This window comes from Macaca thibetana, chromosome 15, assembly GCF_024542745.1.
Source record: "Macaca thibetana thibetana isolate TM-01 chromosome 15, ASM2454274v1, whole genome shotgun sequence".
NCBI lineage: Eukaryota > Metazoa > Chordata > Mammalia > Primates > Cercopithecidae > Macaca > Macaca thibetana.
Window position 1 is genome coordinate 53817001 of NC_065592.1, and position 12140 is coordinate 53829140.

At 38.9% G+C, this 12140-nt stretch overlaps 1 protein-coding gene across 1 annotated transcript in view; it reads left to right on the forward strand.

The window, feature by feature from the left end:
- The first annotated feature begins 2474 nt into the window (after positions 1-2474).
- Positions 2475-12140, forward strand: part of CAAP1 (caspase activity and apoptosis inhibitor 1) — a 54046-nt gene continuing 44380 nt past the window's right edge. Inside the window, exons 1-4 of the mRNA XM_050759609.1 lie at positions 2475-3197; positions 7766-7966; positions 9068-9152; positions 10370-10445. Coding sequence (XP_050615566.1) covers positions 2919-3197; positions 7766-7966; positions 9068-9152; positions 10370-10445 — 641 coding nt within the window. The 5' untranslated portion in view covers positions 2475-2918. The remainder of the gene's footprint in view (positions 3198-7765; positions 7967-9067; positions 9153-10369; positions 10446-12140) is intronic.

Genomic DNA, 12140 nt, shown 5'->3' on the forward strand with positions numbered 1-12140 from the left:
TCACTCTGTCACCCAAGCTGGAGTGCAGTGGTGTGATCTCGGTTCATTGCAAGCTCTGCCTCCCGGGTTCACGCCATTCTCCTGCCTCAGCCTCCCAAGTAGCTGGGATACAGGTGCCCGCCACCACGCTGGGCTAATTTTGTATTTTTGGTAGAGATGGGGTTTCACCGTGTTGGCCAGGATGGTCTCCATCTCCCTTGTGATCTGCTCGCCTCAGCCTCCCAAAATGCTGGGATTACAGGCGTGAGCCACCGTCACTGGCCCAGGCTCTTCTTTTAATAAGGACACCAGTTAGATTAGGGATCCACCCTTACGACCTCATTTAACCTTAATTACCTCCTTAATGACCCTATCTCCAAATTCAGTCACATTGAGGTTAGGGTTTAGGGATTCAACATATGAATTTTGTGGGTGATGTTATAGAACCATCAGGTTCTATTAACCACTACATGGTACCAGACCAATACATGGAAACAGCAGGAGTTGCAGCAGAGAAATAGTTTAATAATGGTATGGCAGCCAAGGGAGAAGATGGGAGGGAACCTCAAATCACCTCCCTCCGTAAGTTTTGGACAGGGGTTTTTAAGGAAATGTTGGTAGGCAGGGGGCTGAGGAGCTAGGGGTTGCTGATTGGTTAGGGCATGGGGGATGTAATCATAAGAAGGTAGAAAGTGTATTCTTGTGCTGAGTTCGTTTCTTAGAAGGGGTCTTCAAACGGAGTAGCATCAGTGACCCCACTGATATGGTTCCAATGACTGGAGGAGTCCTTTATCTCATGCTGGTTTAAATAAAATGATACAGACAAAAGTGGAGTGGTTTTAAGGAATGGAGAATTTAATATGCAAGAAATAAGAGGCTCCATCATACACAGCCAGAGGGAAGAGGGCTCCAAGCCAAAAGAGGGAATCCCACGTGCAGCAGGCAACAGCCAATTATGAGGCTGGAGGAGGTGGTGACGAATCTGCATATGACCCAGGGAATTGGTTTGACCAGGTATGTCATTCACATAGCCTGCAAAAAAAGTGGCCCTCCCACCCTAGTCTTTTAATATGCAAATGCAGGGTGCCATGATGTTCTACACATGTGGGGGTATGTGGGGATGGTCATATTGCTAGGCACGTGGGGACAAGAAGAAGAGGGGAATCGCCATACTGAGTAAACCAAGTTTCTAATGGTCTGCATTTGCATATCAAAGCTTGCCAGCCCAGCTTTCTTGCTAGACAAGGAACATTTCTGGAGCTGCTTTAAAAGGAAAAAAACTTTCCAAAGACCGCTTTTCCTCTCTATCTACCTAAAATAATTTCTTAACTCCTATAACACCATTGGAGTACAGAATCTGGGAAATATCTCAAAATGGGAAACTTGAGATTTCTTAACTGAGTCAAAGATACTATCTATAAAGCAATAAGCAGCTATAAGGAAGTGGGCTATAGGAAAAGTTTGTTAATGTTTAGCTATGCTTCTACTCAAAACTTATCTTTTGTTAAAAATCTCGCAATTTGGCAGGGCACGGTTGCTCACACCTGTAATCCCAGCACTTTGGGAGGCTGAGGAGGGTGGATCACCTGAGGTCGGGAGTTCGAGACCAGCCTGACCAACATGGAGAAACCCTGTCTCTACTAAAAATACAAACTTAGCCTGCCGTGGTGGCGCATGGCTGTAGTCCCAGCTACTTAGGAGGCTGAGGCAGGAGAATCGCTTGAACACGGGAGGCAGAGGTTACTGTGAGCTGGGATCGTGCATTGTACTCCAGCCTGGGTAACAAGAGTGAAACTCAGTCTCAAAAAAAAAAAAAATTCTAGCAATTTAGTTTTATTAAAATTATGAGGATGGTTTCAGGGACACAATTCATAACAGGTTTATAAATGTAACATGTTATTAATTTTATGTATTTTTCCCATCTGTGAACACAACACTCTCAATCCTTTCAGATATGACTCTTAATGAGTGTGATACTTAATGGAACCCCTGGGAACACACTGGGCTCAGTCCCAGCATTTACCTTAGAAGACCAATTTAAGAGTGGGGCCTGGGGGAAGACAGTTTTCCTAGGGCTGGAAGTATTCCTAGTTATTAACCCTAGGCTGGTTTGTTTTAGGCACTTAAGTAGTTGCTGAATGACTGAGACAAATAGGAGACAAAGTGAAGGGAAGCTTCTTTAGTTGCTTCTTACCCCAGGGAAAGGCACAGAATTACTACCACCCAGCTAGTTTTGCCCCAGGCTCTACGTTTTTCCCTCAGTGGCTAAAGGCCCCTGCTGAAATGGCAAAGACCTTGGTTCACTTTTTAAGTGTTCTAGCTCCCTTTCCTCAAAATCTGCCTTCTGTTTAGATTACATCCACCCATAAAATCTCATAAAGCTTTGACCCATTTTCAATTTTAAAAATGAACTCAAGCTCTTTACTTGTCCATGTTAGACTCTACGCAAGAAATACATAATTTGCCCAGGTAATGACGAAAAGGAGATGCAACAACTTTTCCCTAGGTTCTCTTTATTGTTACAGCGTTGTTAATATCTTAAAATTTGGAGGTAAACGGAAATGGAGAATCAACAACTATACTTCAACCTTACTGTAAACTGACAAACACTAACACTAAAAAGTTTCGAAGGTAAAAGGACATAAGTTCCACCTTCTATGCTTTGTGGAGGTATAAAAACAAAACAAAACAAAACAAAAACTGTCTAGACAGGCTACCCGCTACACACTCCAACCGACCTCAGCGACCGGAGGAGGAAGCGCAACTGGTTCTAGCAACCCCTCCGCCACCCTGGCCCATAACGCTTCACCACGTTCTGTGTCACGGACGGAAGTGACGCATAACCTGCGACGCCAGTGCCTGCCGCCCACTGCCGCGGGAGTCGGGTTTCGGTCACACCAGGCAGCAGACTTTCCTCCGATGGTTGCAGCAGAGGGACCATGACGGGGAAAAAGTCCTCCCGGGAGAAACGGCGCAAACGTAGCAGTCAGGAGGCGGCTGCGGCGCTCGCGGCCCCGGACATCGTACCCGCCTTGGCCAGCGGCGGCAGTGGAAGCACTAGCGGCTGCGGGAGCGTCGGGGGCTGCGGGAGCGTCAGCTGCTGTGGGAACGCCAGCTGTAGTGGAAGTGTCACCGGCGGTGGGAGCGGCGTGGAGCGTAGTGAGCGCCGGAAGCGGAGGAGTACCGACTCTTCCAGCGTCTCGGGCTCCCTGCAGCAGGTGCGTGCGCGCCCCTCTGGCCGCTTCCCGGAGCTGCTGCTTTTTCGGAAGAAGTCGGGCTACCAGAGGGATGGGGCGCCGGCTGGAGCTCACTGCTAGCGCGGCGATCCCAAGGTCGTCCGTGCTTGAGGTTCATGTTCCTACCTAAGTCCTGGTGAGCCCCACACTCCCATCCGTGTCTTGAATCTTGAACGTCAAGTTTCTGGATTTCCTGATCATCTCTTTTTTTTTTTTTTTTTTTTTTTTTTTTAATACTCTTGGCTCCTTCCACTCCTATGGTTTCAGTCTCCCAGAAGAGTATGAGTTGGAAGCTAGCCTTCATTTCCCTTGCAAGCCAAACAGTTCTCCCTTCGTGTTCATCTTTTCATAGATGTGGTTAACTCCACATTACTGATGAGAAAATTGAGGCCCAAGGAAGTTAAGAAACTTTACCCACAGTCACAGAGTTTGTTAATAGCTCCTAGGTTTGAATCCAAATATCTGACTACAAAGGCCATGTTCTTTATACGCCACCAATCTACCAAGAGAACGCCGTTTAAAAAAAGTTCGTAATTTGTTTCAAAACAATGTAATTTAAATTCATTCAATGCAGAAATAAAGGGAAAGCGTTAAGTCCTTCTTGCCCCTCCATTAATATTTTGATACGCGGCCTCTTTTAATCACTCCTCGTCAGATATGTGTATTTAAGTTGCTACATTTAAGCTGTCTTGTGTTATTCCCGCTGTTGAGTACCTGCGTTGTTGTGATAGGCTTCTTTATATACGTGGTTTGTTATTTTTAGTGACTGCCTGGTATTTTATTATTTTTTTTGGTATTTAGGTTTGCAGGTTTTTTTTGTATTGTGACTACGAACACCTTTATGTATATATCTTATACAAGAGTTATGTTGGGAGAGAGTGTCAGCACTGAAATTCCTGGGTCAAAGTTTGTGCTGTTAAAAACTTGGTGAATGCCGCCAAATGCTTTCCAAATGAGACTTTACAGATTTATAGTGCAAACAGTACATATATAAGAATACCTATTTTTGAAATTCTTAACTAGCTTTTGATAACCATTTTTTTTTAAAAATGCCAGACTAATGGGTCAAATTAATATTGTATTTGTTTTAATTTTTATTTTCCTGATTAGTGAGATTGAACATTTTAATATTTTTATTTGCCATTTGATTCCTTCTCGTGTAATTTTCTGTACATATCCTCTGCTCATTTTTCTCTTTCGTAGAGTACAGTTTCTCTTTATGTAGAGATTTTATCAGGTGGTTTTCTGGTATTCTGTTGAGATGATCACGTACTTTTTCTCCTTTAATCAGATACTGTAATTTATTGATAAGTTAGTTGATGTTAAACAGTCTTTGGAGTCTTGGGACAAGTTCTGTTTGGTTTGTTGTACTTGGCTGGAAATCAGTGTTTTTACTTTTATATATGTGTTTCTAAATTAGATCAGTCTGTAGTTTTTATTTTTGTAATGGATTGAATTAGGAAGCTTTGTGTTTTTTTGGTGTGTTCTAGAATGGTTTATATTTTCTTCTCAAATATTTGTCAGAAGTATCTGGGTCTAGTGGAGATTTTTAGGGTGATTTTTTAAAACACTCTTTAAAAAATTATTTAATATAGATCTATTCAGTTTTCCCACCCTTTCTAGATTCAGTGTTGCATATCACCATTCTTATTTTAAATAGTTTCCTTTTTTTTTTTTTTTTTTGAGATGGAGTCTCACTGTGTCACCCAGGCTGGAGTGCAGTGAGAGGCACCATCTCAGCCCACTGCAACCTCTGCCTCCCGGGTTCAGGTAATTCTCCTGGCTTAGCCTCCTGAGTAGCTGGGATTACAGGTACCCGCCACCATGGCCAGCTAATTTTTGTATTTTTAACAGAGGTGGGGTTTCACCATGTTGGCCAGGCTGGTCTCGAACTCCTGACCTCAGGTGATCCACCCATCTCAGCCTTCCAGAGTTCTGGGATTACAGGCGTGAGCCACTGCGCCTGGCCAGTTTCCCTAGTTCTAACACTCCGTTGTAATGGGGAGACCAACAACATTGGTCAGTTGAATATTGAAAACATTTGCGTACAGAACTAAACCCATCTTCTAATGAAAAATTAATGTATTTTTGAAGAAAAGGTCATTACATATTAGGCTTGTAGATAACATTTCAAACTTTAGAGAGTGCCATTATATCTGTTGTGTATTGAGTTCCTTATTTTATTTTTTTAATTTTTGTTTTTATTTTTATTTTTTGAGACGGAGTCTTACTCTGTCGCCCAGGCTGGAGTGCAGTGGCGCTTTCAGCTCACTGTAAGCGCCGCCTCTCCGGTTCACGCCATTCTCCTGCCTCAGCCTCCCGAGTAGCTGGGACTACAGGCGCCCGCCACCGCGCCCAGCTAATGTTTTTGTATTTTTAGTGGAGATGGGGTTTCACCGTATTAGCTAGGATGGTCTAGATCTCCTGACCTGGTGATCTGCCCGCTTCGGCCTCTCAAAGTGCTGGGATTACAGGCATGAGCCACCTTGCCCCGCTGAGTTCTCTATTTTTGGGGGAAGAACTTTATTGAAATATAGTTGACATACCATACAATTCACCCATTTCACATGTACAGCTAAGTGATTTTGCATATATTCATAGAGTTGTACAACCATCACTACAGTCAATTTTTTTGTTTTTGTTTTTGTTTTTTTGAGATAGAGTTTCCCTCTTGTTTCCCAGGCTGGAGTGCAGTGGTGCCATCCTGGCTCACTGCAATCTCAGACTGCTGGGTTCAAGCAGTTCTCCTGCCTCAGCCTCCCAAGTGGCTGGGATTACAGGCACCCGCCACCTGCCCGGCTAATTTTTCTGTTTTTATTAGAGACGGGGTTTCACCATGTTGGCCAGGCTGGTCTTGAACTCTTGACCTCAGGTGATCTGCTCACCTCGGCCTCCCAAAGTGCTGGGATTACAGGCTGAGTCACTGTGCCCTGCCTAGTCAGATTTAAAATATTTTCATCACTCCAGAAAGCAACCTTATGTGTAACTTTTAGCTTATATAATATGTGGTGTTTTGTGTCTGGCATCTTTTACTTAGCATAATGTTTTCAAGATTCATCCATGTTGTAGCACATAGGGTTCATTCCTTTGTATCACAGATTCATGCCTTTTTATGGCTACTATATCACATTTTGTTTTGTTTTTGTATAGCTGTACATATGTACCACATATGTGTAGGTACCGCTATACAACATGTCATTTTTCCATTTATCACTTGATGGACATTTGTGTTGTTTCTGCTTTTTGGCTATTATGAGTCATGCTGTTAAGAACAAGTAAGTTTTTGTGTAGACATATCATTACATTTCTCTTGGGTATATATCTAGGAATGAAAATGCTGGGTCATACGGTAACTTTTTGAGGTACTGCCAAATTAGCTTCCAAAGTAGCTGCACAATTTTATATTCCTGCTAACAGTGTATGAGGATTCCAGTTTCTCTACATTATTTCATTGTAAGCTGTTAGAACAAGTGCTGATTCTTTTACTTTTTCAGTCTAATTATCATAGTGTTCTTTAAAATTGACCTATTTTAAAACTGCTTTGTAAACAACTATCTGACCTCTGTGGTCAGGGAAGATTTTCCAGAGGAGGTGACTGTTGAATTGTCCGAAGTATCTGAATTTGTTAATCTTGTGAATATAGTGTGATAGAGAAAGGAAAGAGGAAAGACTGTCATAGGAAAACAGTACGCCAAAGCCCTGCCTGTATGAGCTGAAGGAAGGAGAATAGGTTACAGTCGAGTAATTCAAAGAAGATTGTGTTCTAAACACAAAGAATGAGCATGAAGGTCAGGTAGGCCATATTACCTTAAGAGCAATGGGAATTCGTTGAAGGGTTTGAAACAAGAAGGATGAGTACATATACATTTTATAAAATCCATTCTGCTAACAGTGTCCAAAACAGAGAGACCTCAGATTAGATGCAGGGAGTCCCATTCAATGGCTATTGGTATAACCTAGGCAAAAAATTTTGGTAGTTTGGAACAAAACTACAGCAGTAGATTTGAAGAGACTGGATAGAGTAGGGAGACAGAAAGTAAAATGGACAGAAATATCTTAAATTACTGAAATTACTTGGTTACTTTGATTATGATTATGTAAGTTTTAAAAATGATGATAGCTCCTGGTAAGTATGTTACTTTTCTGTATATTTGTGATTTGTGACATTTTTACTTTAATTTATTTATATGAATTTAAGTACAATGATTATGCATACATAGAGCTTTTGGGTGAATGGCCTTTTAGGGGAAAATCCTAATTCTTCAAAAGTCTAAAACTTTAAGAAATTATTCAATATTTAGTATACTTTTGTTTGTGTATCCTAAGTATCTCTTCCCTTTATAGCTACTCCTTGAGTTAATTGCAGTATGGAGAGGAAAATCAAAGAATATTAAACAAATATTCTCTCCTATGGTTTTAGAGAAATGTGCAAAGAATTTGGGAATTTTTGATGAAGAAGAATTTATTAAATGAAAATGTATGATGTCATGTACATATTCTTTATATTTTAAATAGTATTGTTTAATGGTTCTTTATTCTTTTAACTTTAGGAAACCAAATATATTTTGCCAACTTTGGAAAAAGAATTATTCTTGGCAGAGCACAGTGACCTTGAAGAAGGTGGACTGGACCTGACTGTGTCATTGAAACCAGTTAGTTTCTATATATCAGACAAAAAAGAAATGCTTCAGCAGTGCTTCTGTATTATAGGAGAGAAGAAGTTACAGAAGATGCTTCCTGATGTGTTAAAGGTACTTCATTACACATCACACTAGATACATACATAGAAATACAACGTTCTTTGTCACAATTGTTTGTTTTACTTAATGCGTTTTTTTGTTTGTTTTTTTTGAGACAGAGTCTTGCTCTGTCGCCCAGGCTGGAGTGCAGTGGCGTGATCTCGGCCCACTGCAATCTCTGCCTCCTGGGTTCAAGCAATTCTCTTGCCTCAGCCTCCTGAGTAGCTGGGATTACAGGCACGCACCACCACGCCCAGCTAATTTTTGGATTTTTAATGGAGACAGGGTTTCACCATGTTGGCCAGGCTGGTCTTGAACTCCTGACCTCGTGATCCTCCCACCTTAGCCTCCCAAAGTGTTGGGATTACAGGTGTGAGCCACCGTACCTGGCCTTAATGCAGTTTTTAATTGGATGTTTGCATCTAAAACAAGCTACTTGAAAAGATTTTGTAAAATAAACAACCATAAACAGCCTTGTATATTTAAAAATTTGCCAAGATAAAATGTTTAGGCAAGAAATTTATTGACCCTGTGGAGATAATTCTGTTAAATGCAGGGAATGATGGTAACTAAATTGGACATATAATATTTCTGGTGCTTTAAGAAATAATGTCACAATATGCTGCTGTGTAACAACAAACAGTAATGGTTAATAATAGTTTATATTTCATTAGATTCACAAGTATTTTTGATTATTTTTGAAAATTATTTAGGGAAATATTTGTTGTTCTAGTTTTACAATTGTAGAAATTGACCTTGGACACTCAAGCCCGAGATCATGTATCTAAAGATACAAGACTTTAATATTTTAAACCTTTAGAATAATTACTTAACATAAATAGATTGCTTAAGAATAGCTGGGAAACTGTCTCACTCTTTAGTTTGTTCTTTGATAATAAATACAGCTTTATGCATTCCCATCGAATCTACAGTGTTCACACATTAACTGGCAGTTTTTCAGATTTCATCCCAGGAGAAGATGTGAATCTACTTGAGGCTTTAATTTATTTTATTGTAAGATTTTGCTAACTTAAATTTTTATGATTGAAATTTTCCAGTTTACATTGGGGCTGTGTTACATAAATGCATTTTTTAAAATGTCATTTCCTTTAGAACTGTTCAATAGAAGAAATTAAAAAACTATGCCAGGAACAGTTAGAGCTCCTGTCTGAAAAAAAAATTTTGAAGATTCTTGAGGGTAAGAATACATATTTTTACATTCTGGCAACTTATTAATTAATACTATATTCAGCATAAATCCTGAGGTATTCTTTCTCCTACTTGGATATTTAATTTCGTTACTGGGTTATCATTGAAGAGTATTTTTACTTCTATTTGTACTAAAAAATATAGTTTACATATCAGAAAAGCATTTCAAGAATAGACAATATATCATTTTTCCAAATAAAGTATATATAGGTAAGAGTATAATAAAATGAAATTTTAAAAAGTACCAAAAATCTGTAAAAAAATTAATTATTGGAAAGGCAAAGAATTTCCCTTAAAATCTTTTTAATTTTCTGCTTTAGATTTTTTATAGTGTTTAGTTACTTATTGCATACTGTTTACTCTCTAGTAAGACCCAGATGTAGAGTTAGAATACTTCCATGCAATTTACCAATATTTGTTTGTCTGCCTGTAGTATGACTACTCTTTGTGATACTCACACCTCTAGAATTTTGGATTCTCAGGCATGTTTTTTTTCCTTTTGGAACTTTGCAAGGATTTTAGCTTTAACATGACAGAAGAAGAAACAAAAATTGGAGCCTTTTAGTTTCCAGAGAGATTGCTTCATTTTTAAATGTAAAATTGATGGCATTTTGTAACTCTGGAAATAGATACATATTTATGTATGTAGTGTGTAAGTGTATATACACATTTTCTTGTCTGTATACATTTATATAATAGGTAAAAAGAAGGCAATGAGGCCGGGCGCGATGGCTTACGCCTGTAATCCCAGCACTTTGGGAGGCTGAGGCGGGCGGATCACAAGGTCAGGAGTTTGAGACCAGCCTGGCCAACATAGTGAAACCCCGTCTCTACTAAAAATATAAAAATTAGCCGGGCGTGGTGGCGGGCGCCTGTAGTCCCAGCTACTCGGGAGGCTGAGGCAGGAGAATTGCTTGAACCCAGGAGGTGGAATTCGCAGTGAGCCGAGGTCGTGCCGCTGCACACCAGCCCTGGTGACAGTGCAAGACTCTGTCTTAAAAAACAAAACAAAACAAAAGATGTCAATGAGAAATACCTAAGGCATTGAAAAAATTATTTTAAATACAAGCAATTAAAAATTTAAATTTTGACCCAGTATAAAGTTCTTTAATGCATAACTTTTAAAGATTATACTTTTTAATGTAATGATTACATCATTTTAACGTTTTTATAAGTGTGCTTTCAATAGTTTCTTTCATTTATAAGGTGACAATGGAATGGATTCTGATATGGAAGAGGAAGCAGATGATGGTTCTAAGATGGGATGTGATTTAGTCAGTCAGTAAGTTTAAAAACTTTCATTTTTATTTCAAAATGTCTTTGTTATTCCTTTGGTGATTTCTTATGTCAAAGCTGTGATTGTTTTTCTGTGTTTTATTTATAAAATCATTCAGTGGTATAGAAAGATTTATTTGTCTACTTGTAATGATTGGTCCTTTTGGTATATATGAGGATGGAGTGAACTACTTTCAGGATTAAGATGGTTTTTAAAAACTACTCCACATAGATATAGAACAATAGCAGTGCCAACCTAAAGCAGAATCACTCTTACTTGGATTTTGAATATACTCTTCATGATCCTCACTATTTATTAAGCACTTACTCTACCAGGTACTATATTAAACAGCATAGAACAATTGATCTCATGAAATTCATCTATGTATCTATTAATATTAGTCAATAATAGCCTCATTTCACAGATGAGATAGTTATGTTCATGTAAGTCTACATATTTTACCTATAAATATGTATTATTTGATTATTGGGATGATTAAAAAAATACCCATTTTGGGGTGCTGACTAATCAAGAAGCTACATGCTAATTATTAGTTTTTTCTTCATTAGTGCACATCAAACTTTCATCTTTTAATTTGAGCATCTATTGATGCTATTTGCTTAAAATAATTATTTTGGTAGTTTCCAAAGAATGACTTGTTCTTTGCAAAGCTTAGCATTTTTCCTGAAGAATATAAAAGACTTGTGCTAGATCAGAAAAAGATGAAGTATAAAAGAAAAATAAATACTTGTGTCACAGGCAGTAATACACATAAGAAGAGGTTACCAGGGGCAGTAGCATAGAGAAGTACATAGTTAACCTGAAATGCAGAATTTTTTTCATTTCTAAAAGAATGCTATTGGGTAGGAGTATTATCGGGTAATTTATATGAAAACATAGAGTAAGCCGGACATGGTGGCTCACGCCTATAATCCCAGCACTTTGGGAGGCTGAGGCAGGCAAATCACTTGAGGTCGGGAGTTGAAGACCAGCTTGGCCAAGATGGTGAAACCCCGTCTCTAATAAAATACAAAAAAATTAGCTGGGCATGGTGGCACGCGCCTGTAATCCCAGCTACTCTGGAGGCTGAGGCAGAGAATTGCTTAAAAACCTGGAGGGGCGGAGGTTGCAGTGAGCTGAGATCGTGCCACTGCACTCCAGCCTGGGCGACAGAGCGAGACTCCGTCTCAAAAAAAAAAAAAAAAAAAAAGAAAACATAGAGTAGAAAGTGTACACATTTTTAACATCTTACTGTTGGCGTTCCTACAAAATACTTAGCTTTAAATCATTTATATAGTATACTAATTTAGTTCAGCTAGTTTAAGCATTTACAAGGCCTGTTAACTTTTTAATATTTTAAAGTTCCTTAAATTATCTAAATTAATCACTTTGTTTGTTTTTAAAAAAATTTCTTTCCCCCAATCCCCACATTGATCAACATTTTGTTTCTTGATGCTACTTATAGAGAATCCTAAATTGAGCTTCTGCTTGATTATATTTATTTTCCCTCTTTAAAAATCTATTATTTTTTTCCAGTTTTTGAGGTGCCATTAGGCTTAAGTGCTTTACTTCTTCATACCTGGGCATTAGTGTTATGTTTTCAACTGTTAGAAGCCATTTAATGGTGTATTAGTTTGTTTTCATGTTGCTGATAAAGACATACCCAAGACGGGGTAATATATAAAGAAAAAGAGATTTAAT